Source organism: Sinocyclocheilus grahami, unplaced genomic scaffold (genome assembly GCF_001515645.1).
Source record: "Sinocyclocheilus grahami isolate Dianchi unplaced genomic scaffold, SAMN03320097.WGS_v1.1 scaffold876.1, whole genome shotgun sequence".
NCBI classification, from domain to species: Eukaryota; Metazoa; Chordata; class Actinopteri; order Cypriniformes; family Cyprinidae; genus Sinocyclocheilus; species Sinocyclocheilus grahami.
In genome coordinates, this window is record NW_015506055.1 from 1,213,553 (window position 1) to 1,233,130 (window position 19,578).

At 36.2% G+C, this 19,578-nt stretch overlaps 1 protein-coding gene across 1 annotated transcript in view; it reads right to left on the bottom strand.

Annotated features, from left to right (window-relative positions):
* Positions 1–332: 332 nt before the first annotated feature.
* Positions 333–19,578, bottom strand: part of LOC107563470 (sodium-dependent noradrenaline transporter-like) — a 20,832-nt gene continuing 1,586 nt past the window's right edge. The window contains exons 3-15 of the mRNA XM_016248360.1: positions 17,986–18,117; positions 17,395–17,632; positions 9,882–10,020; positions 9,616–9,750; positions 9,371–9,474; positions 7,700–7,824; positions 7,376–7,488; positions 7,020–7,148; positions 6,538–6,637; positions 3,157–3,257; positions 1,630–1,797; positions 810–881; positions 333–683 (exon numbers count right to left, since the gene is read on the bottom strand). Coding sequence (XP_016103846.1) covers positions 660–683; positions 810–881; positions 1,630–1,797; positions 3,157–3,257; positions 6,538–6,637; positions 7,020–7,148; positions 7,376–7,488; positions 7,700–7,824; positions 9,371–9,474; positions 9,616–9,750; positions 9,882–10,020; positions 17,395–17,632; positions 17,986–18,117 — 1,580 coding nt within the window. The 3' untranslated portion in view covers positions 333–659. The remainder of the gene's footprint in view (positions 684–809; positions 882–1,629; positions 1,798–3,156; positions 3,258–6,537; positions 6,638–7,019; positions 7,149–7,375; positions 7,489–7,699; positions 7,825–9,370; positions 9,475–9,615; positions 9,751–9,881; positions 10,021–17,394; positions 17,633–17,985; positions 18,118–19,578) is intronic.

A 19,578-nucleotide genomic window follows, 5' to 3' on the forward strand; every position in this document is an offset into this window, starting at 1 on the left:
AGAAACTCACAGCTGCGCTCTAACATGTACTGTAGCAATGACTCAAAATGCTCCAAACCTGTTATATGGCATGAAAGATTTCTTGGACTATCAAGGGGGTTTCCATTTCTCAGTGTGTTACATAAACCTCTACAACTTGCACTATGAAATAGGGTGTAAGTTAACCCGTCACACCCACATACTTCATATAAACACTCACCTTCCCAGCCATACAGAATAATATAGCTTCAGAGTGTTTTTCTGTTTACATTTTCATACACAAAGACCTATAACCAAAAAAAAAACTATATATATATATATTAAAAGAAAAACATCTGAAAAGATACCTGTTTTACCCCCAAATTAAAGTCTTTTGAAGTCTTTTGAGAGTTCAGACTAAAACCTAAGGGTATGATTTAAAAAGAAGTACAGGCGCAACATTTATTTTGCCCTACAATATAAAAAAGTCTAGTCAACCACTGAACACAAATGGAGCAGACTGGACAGTACAGTGTGTGGTTGGGAAATGCACAAAGCCGTTGCTTCATTCTGTCCTTTTCTCAGGGGACACTTTTCAAACGGTAAAAGACCTTTGCACAAACATTTTCTCTCTCTCACACACCATATCTTCTCCAGTATTCAAGTAGCATTTGAGAGGTCACTCCCACCTGACCCCTTCATCAGATGGATAACCAATGTTTGAGCTGGAAAAAAAACAAGACCAAACGTACAATAGAAAAACCGTGAGGATGTTGCTCTGTGACATGCAATTCTCTTCAAATAAATATCAGTAAGATGTAATTGTATTTGTACCTTATGCATTGTCTTACCTTGAACTGCCTGACATTACCCTCCGTCACCATGTGATGTTCATGTTCTGGAGTAATGCAGTACACTATCCTCTGAAATGGAGGACATTAAAAACCAAAAGTGAACTAGCAGAAATAAACACAGCAATAATAAACCACAAATTTAAACAAAAACTTCATTATCGGCTCAGAAACAGATGGCAATGTGGCATTTTATTCTGCATATGTTAGATGATCTTTGAAGCCATTTAAGATAGCATGCTGCTTGTGGAAAATATGAGTATGTAAGCACTGAGCCAGATGTCAGTAGCATGTTTGTGGCTTTGGGAAGTGACGCATTTAGAAATGAAAACATCTCTCAGTTTTAGGACCACACAAAGTCATGAAGCAGATTTAAGTCATGGACAGATTTATTGAGGGCATTCAATGTATGATGAGATTGAAACAAGGAATCTGCTGGAAGTTCAAATGAAAATGAAGGGGTATATGAATATAACACCAAATATAATCTGGGTTAATATAAGATTATTTAAAATATAATTCTAAATTTTATTTTTCTTATTTCACTTTAAGAACTGGACCTAAGAACTAGATATGAAACAGTGTAGTCTGAAAATGAATGTACTGTATATATCATCTTCTTTTCTTTTTTCTTTGTTTCCTATCTCAACTATAAATGTGTCACTTGCCAGTGTGCGTGTGTCTGTGTGTGTCTGTCTGTATGTACCTATAGCATTAAACCATATTTTGAGGACAAATTTATAGTATTTATTACTTGTTGTATGCAAAAAATAATAGAAGTCCTCATTTAGACCATTAAGACAAACGTGTGTTTACTAACCTCCTTGAAGGTGCCTGGCAAAATAAGGAATTTGTAGATGGCGTAGATTGGTACACACAGCATGGAGGACAAGGCTATGAACCAGCCCACCATATTTGACCAGGGAGGGAAAACATAGTCATCATATCTCAATTCGCCGGAGGTAACAATGCTGGCGATTACCACAAACTGCACAGAAAAAGAAGTCAGGAAGTACAGAAACAATAAGGAGTAATTCACTATTCTGTACAAATGAACCCGATTTGTCAGCGTAAGTGTAATGTTTTTTTACTGGTTGAAACTATTCAATTGTATCAGCTGTATTCCAAGTACAATTGAGTAAATTTTTCGGTTAACTGACAAAACAGATTTAAAGTGTAATCTGACAGGGGACAGAGAAAGACAATACTTCCTTAAAGGGGTTATGACATGAGAAACCAAATTTCACTTGATCTTTTGACATAGAAGAGGTCTTTGTATGCTTGATACGTCCTGCAAGTTTCATAACTTAAAATTTCCTCATCAATAAAAAAACATTTATCTAATAACCCTCAAAAAATGGCTCTTTTGGATCCGAGGTGCCAGGTGACATCAACCAGGCACAGTAGTTTGCATATGACCACCTCCAGAGCAAGGAAACTTCTCACCATAGGCCCCACCCACTGGCGTTCAGATGCTCACCGTGTCCTAACTTTTGAAATACAAAAACACCTGTTTGGCAATATTTTGGATTTTGCCTGTTGACTTGTCCTTTATCTAAGGTGATTTTGGAAGTTTTTTTTATATAATTTTTTTTATACATTAATTTCTTATTAATTTGGTTCCACAGTGTTTGCTGATTTTTTTTTTTTACTTTATTTAAACTTTGTGTAATTTCTTTATTTTATTTTACATCAAGGTGTAATGCCGTGCCTCCAAGCTTCCTTATTGGTTTCACTAATAAACGTTTTATGTTTCTTATTTATTTGATTCCACAGTTTGCTGATTTTCAGTTTTTTATATTTGCTGAAAGCGGGGAAAAGAGGGTAAACTCAACTAACGTACACCCTTCCCCTCCCGGTGATACCAGTATTATTGGTGTTGTCACATGTCGATTAAACGGTGGGAAAAGTTCTTCACGGTCACAAACTAGTTGAAAGATGAAGCGGAATTAGATCTGACTGCAGCTGAATCACAAACCGTAAGAAAATTATTTCATAATGCTTTGTTTGGAAATGACCATTTTATTTTAATTATGTTGTCAAAACACTCCTATGCAATGACGTTAGCTAATCATAACAGTGGCTGAATATTGACAAGCATTAAAGGACACGCCCCTTAAAAACAGGTTATTTTAGACAGAGGGTCAGAATGAGGATGAGAATGAGAATGTTGAAAATAATCATTTTTCCCACATAATAATTTTTTTTTTGTGCAAAAAACTTTTTTAACATTATAAGTAAACTTCAAGAAATGTATTAAAATAATGAAAAAAAAAATTAATGTCATGACCCCTTTAAGAGTCAAATTACATCAGGTGTTATGTTCATACACCCCTGTTTCACTCACCAGTAAGAACGTTGGACTGACGAACTTCCAGCAGAGCCTCCAGTAGATCCCTGGTTTGAAGCCTGTCATGCGTTCAATGTCCTCACTAAATCTGTCCACGCCTAAGGGACAAACACACAAGGAAATTAGCAGCATCTGGACATAATTTTAAGATAAAAGTACCAGAGACCTTTTTCTGTATTTCTCTGAATTGTGGTTTCTCTTCAATATCAATGATGATCTGAACTCTTAGTACTGTACTCTTAGACAGCACTGTATTTAAAAGTTATGTAATACAATATAAAGCAGATATGAGAAGTTTTGGATCTCGGGAAGTGATGTAATGGAATGCAGCGCTGATAATCTTGACATTTTAAAGTCCAGAGGCTTTAAACTATTTGTTTATGTTTGCTCTTTTGGAGAGGCAGGGATACTTCATATTCATCCATGGTTCTTGCATGAGTAATTGCATAAAAAATAGTATAGACAATGTGTAAAGTTGAGATAAATGTATAATTGTTTGGTCAGTCTTCAAACTTTCATTGTCATAGCTCTGATCTGGTTCAGCTCTGATCTTACTTGCACTGTAATGCATTAGTGTGTTGAGGCTGAGATTCTCCGTCTTACAGGAAGATGCAGTAGCTCCACTGACAACCATTCAAAAGTAGTTGTGTATGCAAGATGCACACTACATGGAAAAAAGTATTGGGACACCTGACTATTACTCCAACAGGGACTTTAATGACATAGCGTTCTAAATATAGAAACATTAATATGGAGTTGGTTCCCCCTTTGCAGCTTCCACTCTTCTGGGAAGGCTTTCCACAAGAATTTGGAGTGTTTCTGTGGGAATTTGTGCCCATTCATCCAGAAGAGCATTTGTGAAATCAGGCAGTGATGTTGGATGAGAAGGCCTGGTTTGCAATCTCCATTCTTGTTCATGCCAAGGGTGTTCGATGGATTTGAGGTCAGGGCTCTGAGCAGGCCAGTCAAGTTGTTCCACACCAAACTCATCCAACAATAGCTATGTTTCCATCCACATATTTTTATGCGCATTTTGGGATATCGCATAAAAAACCGCTGGATGGAAATGGCAAGATGTGCATAAATTAAAAAAAATGCACATACAAAACTTACCTACTTACTAAGTAGGATACATTTCTTATCCTGGAAACACTTTTACCAAATAAATTCCTTGATGCGCATCAAAAAAGTCTTCTCGCCAAAGTGCTTCGTTATAATTAACTCCTAGAACTGTGTTCCCAAACAGCAGGCTCTGAAAATAAGATAACATGACTGCAGTTTGTCTGCGCACACTGAAGCTCGTAATTTATTGTATACTAGAATTAATATATACAGTGCCTTCTCCTACTTCATCAAATTCAAATTTTCTTTGTGATATTTAGCGCAAGTTAATCAGGAATTTATGCGATATTCCAATTTTGTGCACAAGTTTAATTCGTAAATTTGGATAGAAACATAGCTAATGTCTTTATGGACCTTGCTTTGTGTACTGGAGCACAATCATGCAATAGAAAAGGGCTTTCCCCAAATTTGTTCCACAATGTTGGCATCATAGCATTATCCAAAATGTCTTGGTATGCTGAAGCATTAAGGTTTCCCTTCAGTGGAAAAAAGGGGCCTAGCCCAACCCCTGAAGTACAGCCCCATATCATTATCCTTTCTCCACCAAACTTTATAGTTGGCACAATGCAATCAGGCAGGTAACGTTTTCCTGGCATGCACCAAACCCAGACTCATCCATCAGACTGCCAGACACAGAAATGTGATTTCATCACTCCACAGAACACGCTTCCACTGCTTTAGAGTCTAGTGGCGGCATCCTTTACACCACTCCATTCGATGCTTGGCATTGTTATTGGTGATGTGAAGCTTGCGTGCAGCTGCTCGGCAATGGAAACCCATTGCTTGAAGCTCCAGTTGCAGTTTTTTTGTGCTGATATATAGAATAAAAATAGAATAGAATTATTATTATTATTATACATGGAATCAGCAGAACAAGATTCCACCATCCATGCATCTCAGCACTTGGTGAGGGATGAAATTTCACAAACTGACTTAGTGCAAAGGTGTCAGATTCTATCACAGTACCATTCTAGAATTCACACTTGAATGATCAGTTTTTGTCACAAATGTTTTTCAATGCAGACTGCATGGCTAGTTGCTTGATTTTATACACCTGTGGCAATAGGTCTGATTGAATCAATTATTGATTAATTAAAAGGTGAGCCCCAACACATTTATCCAAGTAGTGTATATATTAATATATGTACCTGTATGTATATATCAATACCAGAAGTCACAGTGAGTATCTGATGTGGCCACCAGCTGCTTTAAATGCACGTGCAGCTGCTCGGCAATGGAAACCCATTCCTTGAAGCTCCAGTTGCAGTTTTTTTGTGCTGATATATAGAATAAAAATAGAATAGAATTATTATTATTATTATATATGATATTAATGCCAGTGAAGTCTTTAGCCATGGAATCAGCAGAACAAGATTCCACCATCCATGCATCTCAGCACTTGGTGAGGGATGAAATTTCACAAACTGACTTAGTGCAAAGGTGGCAGATTCTATCACAGTACCATTCTAGAATTCACACTTGAATGATCAGTTTTTGTCACAAATGTTTTTCAATGCAGACTGCATGGCTAGTTGCTTGATTTTATACACTTGTGGCAATAGGTCTGATTGAATCAATTATTGATTAATTAAAAGGTGAGCCCCAACACATTTATCCAAGTAGTGTATATATTAATATATGTACCTGTATGTATATATCAATACCAGAAGTCACAGTGAGTATCTGATGTGGCCACCAGCTGCTTTAAATGCTACAGTGCTTCTCATCTTCATGCACTACATCAGATTTGCCAGTTCTCGCTGTGAGATGTTAGCCCACTCTTCCACCAAAGCACTTGCAAGTTCTCAAACATTTTTGGGGGGACACATGGTTACCTTCCTGTCTCCCTGTAGCACTGTTTTAGGCATCTTACATTACGGACATTGCAGTTTATTGCTCTGGCCACATCTCCCTGCAGTCCCCGAGTCAGTAGAAAGGTGTCTTTACTGTCCTAAGTTACTGTAAATATGACCTTCATTTCCTTAAGCCTGTAAACTGTTGTCGCAAGTGTCTTAAAGACTGTTCCACAGGTGCATGTGGAATAATTGTTAAAGGTTAATTAAACAAGCATGAAAAACATTGTTTAAACCCTTTCCAAAAAATAAAAATAAAAAAGATCTGTAAAGCTTATTTGGATTATACAAAATGTAGTACATAAACCTGTTATAGACTACAAAAGTTTACTAGTATGCGCATTAAATTCAGTCAGTAGTGGAAAGGACCTTTAAAGACAAATGTATGTTTATTTCTGCTCACCATAGAACCAAGCTACTCCAATAGACTCAATCAGCACCCCAAATAGAATAGATGTCCCTGCAGCATACTTGTCCAACAGGGTCAACACATAGATCCCTCCCTGTCATGACCGAGATATAAGTCAAAATGCTGCTGAATAAAGGACTTCTATTAATTAACTCATCATTATATTGCTTTTAAGTTATTTTGTGAATATTCATTTATTTTGCCTGTTCGTGATTAAAAAAAAATATTCACAAAACATAATATGATCTGCTAAGTTTTTGACTCTAAGCTAATACATGCTATAATGCTCCACAGTGTAGTTTCAACTGATGTGATCACATGGATCACACCACTGATGCTAAATAAATATTATCGCAAAAGCAAATTAAATAGGGATATTATATAGAATATAATATAATGTGACAAGAAAATAAATCATATTATTATAAGTATTTTCATATTGTCACACTGCTAAAAAACAGACCCAACATACTTACATTTGTGATGCACAAAAGGGCTATTAGGAATGTCCCAAATGCTACAATAAATGTAAATAATTTTCTATTCCTCTTCAGGATTTTGAAGTCATCTGACAGCCCAGTGATCACTGCCTCCATGCCACCCATCTAAATAAGACATTATTAGTAATTCAGTTATTAGTATAAGTAATTCAAGTATCAATTGTTAGTAATTGCATTGTTTTTGTCAATTAATTTTATGTGAGATGGCCCAGACAAATAAAAAGGTGTTTAACCAAAAGGACGATTCGCATAATCTTTATATATGCCATACAAATATATTACAAACTAGTTGCATATAAATCTAGACAATAACAAGGTTACTTTGTACTCACAGAGCTGTCAATTCCAAGAGTCAAAAGCATAATGAAAAAAACTATCGCGAAGAATGTGGATCCAGGTAGGGTTGAGATCGCTTCTGGGTAGATAATAAAAACCAGTCCAGCTCCTGCACACAGATACAAACAATCACTACACAGAACAGCAGAGGGACACTGTGCAACACTAAAAAATTAAAATAAAATAAATGTTTGTCGGGGGTCACACTCTGGTTAACCACAAAAGAACAAAGAATAGTGCACAATGTAAAACTGAGAAACATGAATAGGTTGAGTAATACACAAAAAGTGTAAAACAATGAGGTTGTAGGAGTCACAGACCCTCAGTGGCCACATCCTTTACGTTGACCTGATGCTGATGAGCCATATACCCCAGTACTGAGAAGATGGCAAACCCTGAGAAGAAACTGGTTACGCAGTTTATTGTGCTGGTCAGAATAGCATCCCTGCAACAAAGCACAAGATAACAGTTTACATTGCACCAGAAGTCTCAAAACTGCTGAGACTTGAACACTTTAATCCCACAGTGAGTCGATGCCAAAGCTGTGGCTTATCCCCACTGTGGATATACTTTGAGTTATCAAGTCTCATTTAGGTGGTTCCTGTGCAGAGGAACTGTGGACTGTTGAAGTTTAGCATTGTTCTTTAAAATCTTGTTCCCTTGTTCCCACAATGTTTGCCAGTTGCAGTGACTAGACATTACAAAAGCCCAATTCATAAGCAAACAATTTATACAAAGAGTAGATCCAAGAAGAAAGAACACAACAATTCATTTTAATCATTTCAAAGTGTGTCCTAGGGTGGGACCATTCAGTGTAGTCTGTGAAGAAGTGCATAAATCTGAGCAGCCATCTGCTTGCAACATAACGTCATGGTGGCCAAAAGCTGAAGAGGTGAAAATGCTGCTGAATACTACGTACTAGATCATTTAAATGTAAATAATGTGAAGATGAATATTTCAAACTGACATTTTCATTGGTTTACTTTATTTTCTGTTAGAAACAAAAGCATTTTGACATGACATGACATGTAGATTTTGGGTCTTAGTAAGACATATGTGCCCTCGAGAGCAAAAACCTGTTGGATCAGTGGGGTTCCAGCTTTAGATGTCAACATATTGTGATGTGAAATCAATAGTGCTTACTGTAATGTGCACATTGACAAAGCATCAAAAGAAGATTGCAAACATGTTTGAATATTAATCTAATGTAATTTAACACAAGCCAACCAAAGTGGGCATTGACTTTTAAGTGAATAAATTAATCAGACTGACATTTGCCTCTTCATACCTTCAAAAAACTTCATACATGAACAGAAATCACCACATTCAAGCCTCTTGTAACTTTGTACCAATTTCAACTACCTGACAAACAGTTCATTTTCATTCACTCATACCTGACAATTTCGCCCCACTTCAAATATGTAATTTCCATCTCTGCAATTACTCAAAAATTGTTGTGTCAATAATTATGATGAGGTTAAATGCTCAGTGCACAACTGAAAGAGTGTTGAAACATATGAATCTACAGACTAGTCTAGTTGATAAGAATATTGTACTATAACCTGACTGTTATTTTGTCTATTGGGATCCACAAAGCCCACAAGGTGACTGCCACCTGCTGGCCCCACTAACAACTCTTTCTAACTTTTGATCTCTGGAAATAACATGCTGGTTTTCCTATGAGAACTTTAACCCCTTAGCAAGCAAATCCATAGCTTCTCAGTATTAATAAACTGTAATGGTTATGGGATAACAGATCAGGCAACAAATCATTATAAGCCTTGGAGTAAGATATTACTCTCATCAGAACCTGTTTGTAGTAAACACCACTATCTAATTCTGAAGAGATGTTATTATTAAGGCCAATGCACACTGAACAGACAGACGCAGACCAACGCCAAGAGTATGTCACTTCTCAGATACTCCAAGACCTGACAAACACTGATTCAACATGATTCAACATTTACAAACTTATCAAAGATTGGTCGTACCTGTAGCAGTTATTTTCAAATTTATTGTAGCTTGCGAAGGCAATGAGGACTCCAAATCCAGCTCCTAGTGAATAGAAAATCTGAGTAGCTGCATCAATCCATACCTGCAGCAAACAAAAATGAGTGACAATCCATCTATATAAAAGAGAAGTACGTATTTGTGACCTTTTTTAAAAATCTGAGATATACAGTATATATCAGGAATAGCTCATAAAATAGGTTGAGCCCTACTGGCATGAACTTACTTGAGGATTATTGAGCTTCTTTAGGTCAATGTGGAGATATGCCCTAATTCCATTCATTGCACCAGGGAGAGTGATGCCTCGAATCAGCAACACCAACAGCACTATGTAGGGCATAGTAGCTGTAACATACACCACCTAAACACACCCACACACACAAATAAAGAAGGTAATTTTGTCCAGTGCCTTGAGATTCCTTTTCAATGAAAAGTGTATATATGAACAATAAATTCATCTTTGATAGAATGACCAAAAATGCACCAATGCACCTTTCCCGAGGACTTGACTCCCTTCCACAGGCTGAAGTACAGGATGAAGACAACCACAATAAGGCAGAGGGCGAGCTCCCAGCGAGGAAGACCCAGGTCACCGATGCCTCTACTCTCATGAATGTGCAGCACCCCACGCCTGGAGGAGGAGAAATGGTAAGTGAGATCAAGCAATTACATCAGTGTATTTTGTTCATAGTCACACTGAAAAGGGGGAAAAAATGTTGAGAAATGTTGTGTTGTGTGCCATGTTCAAAGGCTCTCCAGTAGTAAAGGAAGTGTCCTGGGCCACAGTTCTCCTGGAACCAGGAGATTAATTGGAGTGTTTTCCTCATCAAATTATCGCTATTCTTATCTCTGTTATGCTCTATTCTTAGTCATGCTCCAAGAGAATGATGCAAAAATATTTATCTGCACACAAAAAAATGTTTTGAATAAACATACTGTACAGGTCAATTGGTGCCAGGGACACCCTCTATGCAGGGCTGTGGGGGGGCCTCGCTGAGTTATAAACCACTGAAATTCTTGTTAGACTCTAAGGAGTATGTAGGAGTTGCCTTGTCACTTGACGTCACTGCTCATATAATACGTGGAAAAGGGGTTATGTATCAAAATAAAAGTGATGTTCTCTCAAGTCAAAGTATGATAAAGCCCTGTACTGATAACTGAAGATCATATAAAAAATCTACAACTACAGAGAATTAAGTACACTCCAACTCTGTCTAGGGACCTGTATCTTGTTTTTATAACACATTCTTACACCCTTTCATGTGCTTTATGTTATGCTTACGCTAACCCTCGTTTTACGGCTGTTTCCACTAGACTGTCCACTTTGAACTGATGTTTACTATGTACTAAATCTAACCTAATCTTCACAGAAACTTTAATGGATTTGAAAAAAAAGCTTTACCACTTCAGATGGCGGGTTTCACAATATTAATGACATCTTCAAAAACTTGGCTCTCACTAGTGTAAAAATGGGAACTCCGAATTTAGTGACCACTTCAGTGTCTATAATTATATAATAACAAAGGTGCAAGTAACACAGAAACAAGAAAACAGAATAAGTTCATCAAACAATACAACTGTGTAAGTAAAATGTCTGACAAACAACACTGGAAACACAAGGGCTTACGTTATATACATAAGGGCTAATTGGGTAAAGGGAACAGGCAAGAACAATCAGGGAAAAACAAGAGGAAACCGGAAACCAGGCACAACTACAAACTAAGAGTCCACATAACAAAAACACACAGACACAGAACCATTACAACTAGTACAGCCAAACCAGTAAAAACACTCAATCTCAATACTGTATGTGTCACACACTGTGCTGCGTCAATCGCTTCAAAAGATTTGCCAGATAGTAAATTACCCATAAACTCCTTTTTCCTCAGTTTCTTGCTCCCCAAGAGGGATGACCTATGTTTCTAACATTTTAATGGCTGCATAAATAAAAAAGGGTTGAATAATGGTTAAGAACAAAGGTTTCTCAACCAGCCAATGATGAATATTATTGCTGGTTTCTAGCAAAATATCTGGATACACCCCGTGAAAAGAGTCTCTGTAGAATGTGATCTAAATGATTCCTGTGCTGCACCTCCCAGTGAGGTTCAAAGAGGAGAAACTGTAAAGGCCATTGTTCATATATTATAAACAAACCCCTATAGCACTGCCAGAATATTGCTGTAGTAAAGGAAAAACTAAAGCTGCTCTGTTTGAATACACTTTATGAGTTTAGAAGCCATGATGTGAATGTAAGCAGACTTGATCCATCTCTATTTTACTTTAAAAACAATATTAAAGACCGAGAATATTAACATTAGGACGATAAAATGACATTCCCAAACGATTGCTGTCTTAAATTCTGTTCAGCCCAAATTATTAATCTCCCATATATGTAATATTTCTATGTAATATGCCATAGTATCAATAAATTATTAAATCTGGCTTGGTTTTGCAACATTCCAAACTAAGATAGTTGTATTTAAAATGAAAACTTTAAAGCTAGAGAGAGCTTGAGACTTGCTCAACTTTTCATCAAACAAGTAATTTGGTCATGTACTGGGAATAAGGGAATAAACGTGAGTATGAGGTCTACAGAAACATGGATGCTGAGTTAACGAAGAGAAGAAAAGCCGGACAAAAACCCAGGGCTCAAGAGATGGGAGACAGTCCAATCCCGTCATCATTGCCAATAACATCACGCTGGGACCTGTCGACCCGCCTGTCCTGCTACAACTTGACCTTTAATCCACTCTCTGTGACATTTCAGTTGACCCCTGGCCCTTTAACATACCTATATCCTATAAAAATCTCTTGGTTTATATCAGTCTGTCATGACAATAAATACTTTTACAAATAGCTCACTCACATTTGATTATTCATTTACTGGACTTTTTCACTAATCCATTAGTTTCTCAAGTTTTGATGACATCTTTTAGAATTACTTATGTGTTATGTGTTGTTTGAAAGCAAAAGTGCAGGTAGAAATTCTTACAAAATACAGATTTTAATGAATACATTTGAATAAAAAGCACTGCACATCCAAAAAACCAATGACAAACAGGTCTACATGTTCTACAGGTTAAATACATCATTTGGGTGTTTCCAAGTAATCTGCTCACCAGATCCAGTATTAAGGAACTATAGATAAAGGACTCATCCATATTAATGATGGGTTTGTTTCTTACAAACACACCACTTTTTGTTTCACAATATGTTAATTGAAAGACTGAAGTTACTTGTGGATTACTGTGATGTTTTTTATCAGCTGTTTGGACTCTCATTCTGATGACAACCATTCACTGCAGAGGGTTCAGTGGTGGGCAAGTGATGTAATACTAAATTTCTCCAAATCTGTTTAGATAAACAAACAAGCTCATCTACAACTTAAACGGCCTTAAAGTGAGTACATTTTCATTTTTGGGCAAATTTTGAAGAATACAATGCTCTGTTATTAGCCAACGACAAAACTAGTCATTCTGTCACACTATGACAGAAGGAACTGTGATAATATAAAGTCCAAAAACATGCAAACAGAAACACAAACACTCCTGAATAATCTTCCTAACTTCAAAAACAGACATAACCACTCTTTTCATTCTGTGGCAGCAGATCTTGAGCCTGAGCTCAGTCTCGGTGACAGCGGCTAGGTCAGGACAGATGTGAGCACAGTCTCCTCTAATTGAATAATTACATTAGATTGGCGAGTATCTTGGCAAGCGTTCCCTCTTCATTCTTCTGATGTCCCGTCCTTGCCAAGCTAAATCCAAACACCTATGATTTCAACATATCCTCAGCTATGTACACTGAGCCAGAAATTGGCCACAGAAGTAAACTCTGATGGCATGTGGGGTCTCATCACAGCTTGCTTAACTCTGGAGCAAATTATATTTGTTTTCATAACAGGCAACAGAATGTCCTAAAGTGTGTTTGTGAAAGCGCACATTCGTTGTGGTTATGGACCCCTCTGGCTGACACTGTTCAGTGCTGTTTATTTTTTATTTTTTTGTAATTTCCTTCCTTTTATTTTTATAATTATTAAAAACAAACAAACACTGCAAATAAATAGCATTTGTAAGACTTACAACCTTCATATCTCATTTTTTAAAACGATTTACTGAAACACAACCGCTTGGTACTTTTAATATATCATGATATTAAAAAAATTAAACAAATGAAACAAGCACAATGAACCTATATACTAAGGGTTCACTATTATGCTTGTTTGGTTTACTATTTTAATTACTTTTACCCCCCGGTTTCACAAAAAAAGGCTTAAACCTAGTCCCAGACTAAAATGCATGACTGAGATGTTTTAACTAAAAACTAAAAAATGTAATCTTATAATATGCAAGTGCCTTTGATTTGTCTCAAGATGCACACCAGTAATGTTTTTTTAAGGCATGTTTACAAAAATTACTTAAATGTTCTATTTGAACTATGGCCTAATCCTGGCTTAGTCTGAAACCAGGCCTTAATGATTCTGATGACGTGTCTCTGTGATTTTGTCCAAAACTGGTTGTAAACAAATCAGTAAGTGCTGTAGGTTCTTCATTGTTCTACACATTCTTCTGTTTTCCCCTGACACAAGGAGCCAAATTTTCCCTTAGACACAGGGAAAGAATTGCTTTTCTTTGAAGTGCAAGAGGCTGCGTTTCTTTCAGTCTACATCAAGAGTTTTACACAAGTTTCAGAGTTTCGAGTGCCGCATACACGTTTCAGTGATTCTGACCTAATTTTGAGCACTTTTAAGCAAAATCGTTCACATCTGATCAGCTAATCATTGTGCCTGTGTTCTACCCCAGAGCAGCAACAGGGTACAACAAGTGCTGTAGGTTCTTCATTGTTCTACACATTCTTCTGTTTTCCCCTGACACAAGGAGCCAAATTTTCCCTTAGACACAGGGAAAGAATTGCTTTTCTTTGAAGTGCAAGCGGCTGCGTTTCTTTCAGTCTACATCAAGAGTTTTACACAAGTTTCAGAGTTTCGAGTGCCGCATACACGTTTCAGTGATTCTGACCTAATTTTGAGCACTTTTAAGCAAAATCGTTCACATCTGATCAGCTAATCATTGTGCCTGTGTTCTACCCCAGAGCAGCAACAGGGTACAATATACCTGGATAATAGTTAGGTAGGAATAGTTACAGAAAAATGATAATTCTGTCAATATTTACTGAATCTCATGATGTTCCGAATATACCGTATATGCTTTACTTACCTCAATGGAACACAAAAGAAGATATTTTGAAGAACCTTGAACAGTTTGGTGACCACTGACCATTTTTTAAATAAAACAATGTATGAAATCACTCAGAATATCTTATGTTCCACAGAAGAAGGGAAGTCATGCAGGTTTGGAATAACATGAGAGTGAGCACAAATTTCATTTGTAGGTGAACTTTAAAAAAAAAGAAAAAAGAAAAAAGAAAAGATCTCAGCTGGGCTGTATCCTCAGTTAGGAAAAGTCTTACAAATATTTATTTTCTAGAACTTCTAAACAGAAATTTCTATAAAATGTGGTCAAAATTACTAGATAAATGCAGACTAAAAACATTTTCCTTGGTATTCCTCATGGGATCACTAAAGCCAATTAACTTTTCCAAATGGCTGTCCCTGATACATATGCATGTCACGTCTGGGACATACAATGCACGTATACAGTGAACTTAAACTGTAGCTTCACAGTTCTAGAAGAAATTATACCAAATATTGCTTCAACAAGATAATTATGATAACTGCTACAATGGATGGAAATCAACCTGTCTTCCAATACTAAACTAGCACTGATACTGATATCTGACTGATTTAGTCTCCCTCTTAGCTGACTCCTCGTGCAACTAGAACTAAAACCCAAAACCTCTCCAACACAGGCTAGCCAGGTTTGATATGTCAGTCTTTCATCTTTTCCTGTCTGATCCAAAAGAAATCATTCATATCTTTAAGAGTGTTCTCATGATCTCACACAGGAATGAGAGAAAGAATGTATGAAAAACAAATAGCTAAATGATAGCTCAATTAGGCGCCATACTCAGTTAGGAAAAGAAAAATATTAAAAATATTTATTTTCTAGAACTTCTAAACAGAAATTTCTATAAAATGTGGTCAAAATTACAAGATAAATGCAGACTAAAAACATTTTCCTTGGTATTCCTCATGGCATCACTAAAGCCAATTAACTTTTCCAAATGGCTGTCCCTGATACATATGCATGTCACGTCTGGGACATACAATGCACGTATACAGTGAACTTAAACTGTAGCTTCACAGTTCTAGAAGAAATTATACCAAATATTGCTTCAACAAGATAATTATGATAACTGCTAGAATGGATGGAAATCAACCTGTCTTCCAATACTAAACTAGCACTGATACTGATATCTGACTGATTTAGTCTCCCTCATAGCTGACTCCTCGTGCAACTAGAACTAAAACCCAAAACCTCTCCAACACAGGCTAGCCAGGTTTGATATGTCAGTCTTTCATCTTTTCCTGTCTGATCCAAAATAAATCATTCATATCTTTAAGAGTGGTCTCATGATCTCACACAGGAATGAGAGAAAGAATGTATGAAAAACAAATAGCTAAATGATAGCTCAATTAGGCGCCATATTAGCAAGACTTCATAGGAAGCAACAAGCAACTGGTACAACATGACAAACTGGAACAATGTCGAAAGACATCACAGACATTGTGAAGCATAAGGAAACACCTGACTAGTTAAACAGTTGTGTCATTCATAACTGATTTTGTACTTGAAAATTACAATTAATTTACTTGTTTTAATGGGTTTGGAAAACCTACCAGACAAAATAGAGTAAAAGTGTTTGTTTAATAAACAGGATATTCATACTTTTAAGCAAATCTCAAGCTCACTGCAGTTGATTAAATAGAAAGTCTATCAACTGTCTGCCTGAATTCATTTAACTGACAATGATATGAAGATTTCATTTAGTGTACACGGCACAAAAAACATATTTTGTAAATTATGATTTTTTTTTTGTCATTTATCAGCAAATAACTCGGCACTACTCAAAACAGCTACATGCATTGTAAAGCTCAGACTCTAAGCTTTCAAATGATATCCATTTTTTGTTGATCAAGGCAGTGGTTTAAAAAACATGATTAGTAATATTTTAGCAGAGGGTGGGCATCCCGCCCACGGTACACTCCGGTTTAGAGGGACTGCTCAGCGCTCATTAAGAGTTGATCAAAATAATTACATTCATTAAAAAGTTGAGATTCTAAGCTTTTTAAATGATACCTATTTTGTGTTATTCCATTCAGGGGTTGTTTAGTAATTTGATTATGAACTCTTTCGTGCGGGAGGTGTCCTGCCGGCGGGACACCTCGTGTTTAAAAGGTTAATCTCAATGAAACTGCAGTTGGGTTATTTTGATTAGGTAAAAAATAACTAGTAAAAAACTAATAAAAAAACATGATAACATAATAAAAAAACATGATTTTTGAAAAAAAAAGAAAGAAACCATGATTAGTAATATTTTAGCAGAGGGTGGGCATCCCGCCCACGGTACACTCCAGTTTAGAGGGACTGCTCAGCGCTCATTAAGAGTTGATCAAAATAATTACATTCATTAAAAAGTTGAGATTCTAAGCTTTTTAAATGATACCTATTTTGTGTTATTCCATTCAGGGGTTGTTTAGTAATTTGATTATGAACTCTTTCGTGCGGGAGGTGTCCTGCCGGCGGGACACCTCGTGTTTAAAAGGTTAATCTCAATGAAACTGCAGTTGGGTTATTTTGATTAGGTAAAAAATAACTAGTAAAAAACTAATAAAAAAACATGATAACATAATAAAAAAACATGATTTTTGAAAAAAAAAGAAAGAAACGGAGTTATCTGTTTTTACAAATAAACTCTTCATATTGCATCACATGTGTTCCCAGACATTTTCATGATACTATTATTGGAATAATATACAACAACTTAAGTACAATAGCAAAGTCACAGAGAAAAAAACTATAATAAAAATGAATTTAAGACTCACTCGTAGAACTCTGCGGCTGGTGTGTTCTTGTACTTGGCATAGGAGGTTCTGTTACCCAAGACAGTGCCATTGATGTGTTGTGGTTCTGTGCAGTTGGGGCTGTTCCATGGGTTATTACACTTGAGCCACGGCAGCTCACTTGTCAATGAGACAAATAAGTAATACAATGACCAAGCTATGATGACGTTGTAGTAAAAGCCCACGTACAATGCTATGATGATCACAGTGTACCCAACACCTGAGGAGGAAAGTCACAAATATTTTGTTATTTTATGTGAAAAAGGTTTGCTTTATCTGTTCCAGGCCTCTCTTTGCTTCAGTATATGAGGTTAAAGGTGTGTGCACTGACTTCAAAGTCACAACAGAGTCACTGTATAACCTAGTTCACTGCCCCAGCGAACACATTTGTTGGCTTTTGTTGGATCATTGAGTTAACTCTGTTTGTGTTTGTTGGGTCAGTGTAAAATGAAACATCCGAAAGTTAGAACATTTGTTTTGGGGTTCGTTGGGCGAACTGTGTTCATTGTTGAAATGTGTGAACCTGGTACAGTTCATCTCAGCATCTTTTATGTCTACAAATGTTCAGCATACCTTTAAATACAGGGCAGATCTTCCAAACCGTAGCTGCTCCCTCTCTGTTATACTGACCCAAGGCAAGTTCCATGTAGAACAAGGGCATCCCAGCAATGAAAAGGAACAGAACATATGGGATCAAAAAGGCACCTGGGGGGACACATTATAGAATTTTACATTTGATAGCTGATAGATATCTACAGATGGCCAAAGAATAAATGAAGGCTAAACAACAGGCATTTGTCACTACAGTGAATAGTCAATCAACAGTGGAGTTAGAGGCAGTTTGAGTAATAATAGTTCTTAAGCCTGACTTTGCATTATAATGTATTCAGATATGGAAAATTCTACATGGTGTAACCTGTACATAGAGGTGAAAAGTCAAATTAAATTAAAATGTCACATGCTACCTTCTCATGAAACGTCTGACCCCATGACCTTAAGTATGTTTTCAAAATCAGAAATCTACCCAATCCCTGCTATATTTGTCTTTGTTCATGATGTTTTAATATTATGGTTTTAATATTATAATTGATACACAAAAGGAAAGTGTATAATTTATGCAAAATAAAAATTGATTACTGTAATGCATTTAAATTAGTGATTTTTAGTCTGTTTCAGTCATAAACACATTTCTGTCTCAAAGCTTATCTACATGCCTAAAGAGTTAAAAATACATTTTGTTACTCATAAATTATAAAAGACAACAAAACTGTTAAACAATAGCCCACTAGTAGTCAATGAGTTCACTGACAGTGATGTCTAGTATATGGACGACTGGCAGGTTGTTGAGAAAAACAACAGGTTACAATTTTGTTAGTCATAATGATTGGAATAAATGATATGATGTTGATTAAAAAGCATAAATATATAATGAAAATATATTCTTTTGTAAATTTTAGGGCAATTCATATTTTTAACAGCTGAAAAATGAAAAAAGCATAATCTGTCAACATATATTTCTTAATTTATGTTAAGATAATACAGTTATCAAATATATTTTTTTCTTTCATACAGTTTTTGCTCTCACTCATCAGCAGAGGCGGACAGTAACCAAGTACATTTACTTGAGTATTGTACTTAAGTACACTTTCTGAGTATCGGTACTTTACTTGAGTATTATTTTTTCTGGGAACTTATGACTTTAACTTCACTACTTTTGAAAGATAAATATTGTACTTTTCACTCCACTACATTTCTATCAAGGTCCTCGAAGTAGAAAGTCGTTATTATATAGCAGCTTTGAAAGTCAGTGGGTGATTTTTGTTCTTCTCTAAAATTTGACTTTCTTTTTTTCAGACAGTTTATCAGTAATCACTCTTGGGGCTACATGATGTGATTTCCCTGCATTTTTTGAACACTGACCAGCTGCAAATGTGATATAATGTTAAGATAATACAGTTATCAAATATATTTTTTTCTTTCATACAGTTTTTGCTCTCACTCATCAGCAGAGGCGGACAGTAACTAAGTACATTTACTTGAGTATTATTTTTTCTGGGAACTTATGACTTTAACTTCACTACTTTTGAAAGATAAATATTGTACTTTTCACTCCACTACATTTCTATCAAGGTCCTCGAAGTAGAAAGTCGTTATTATATAGCAGCT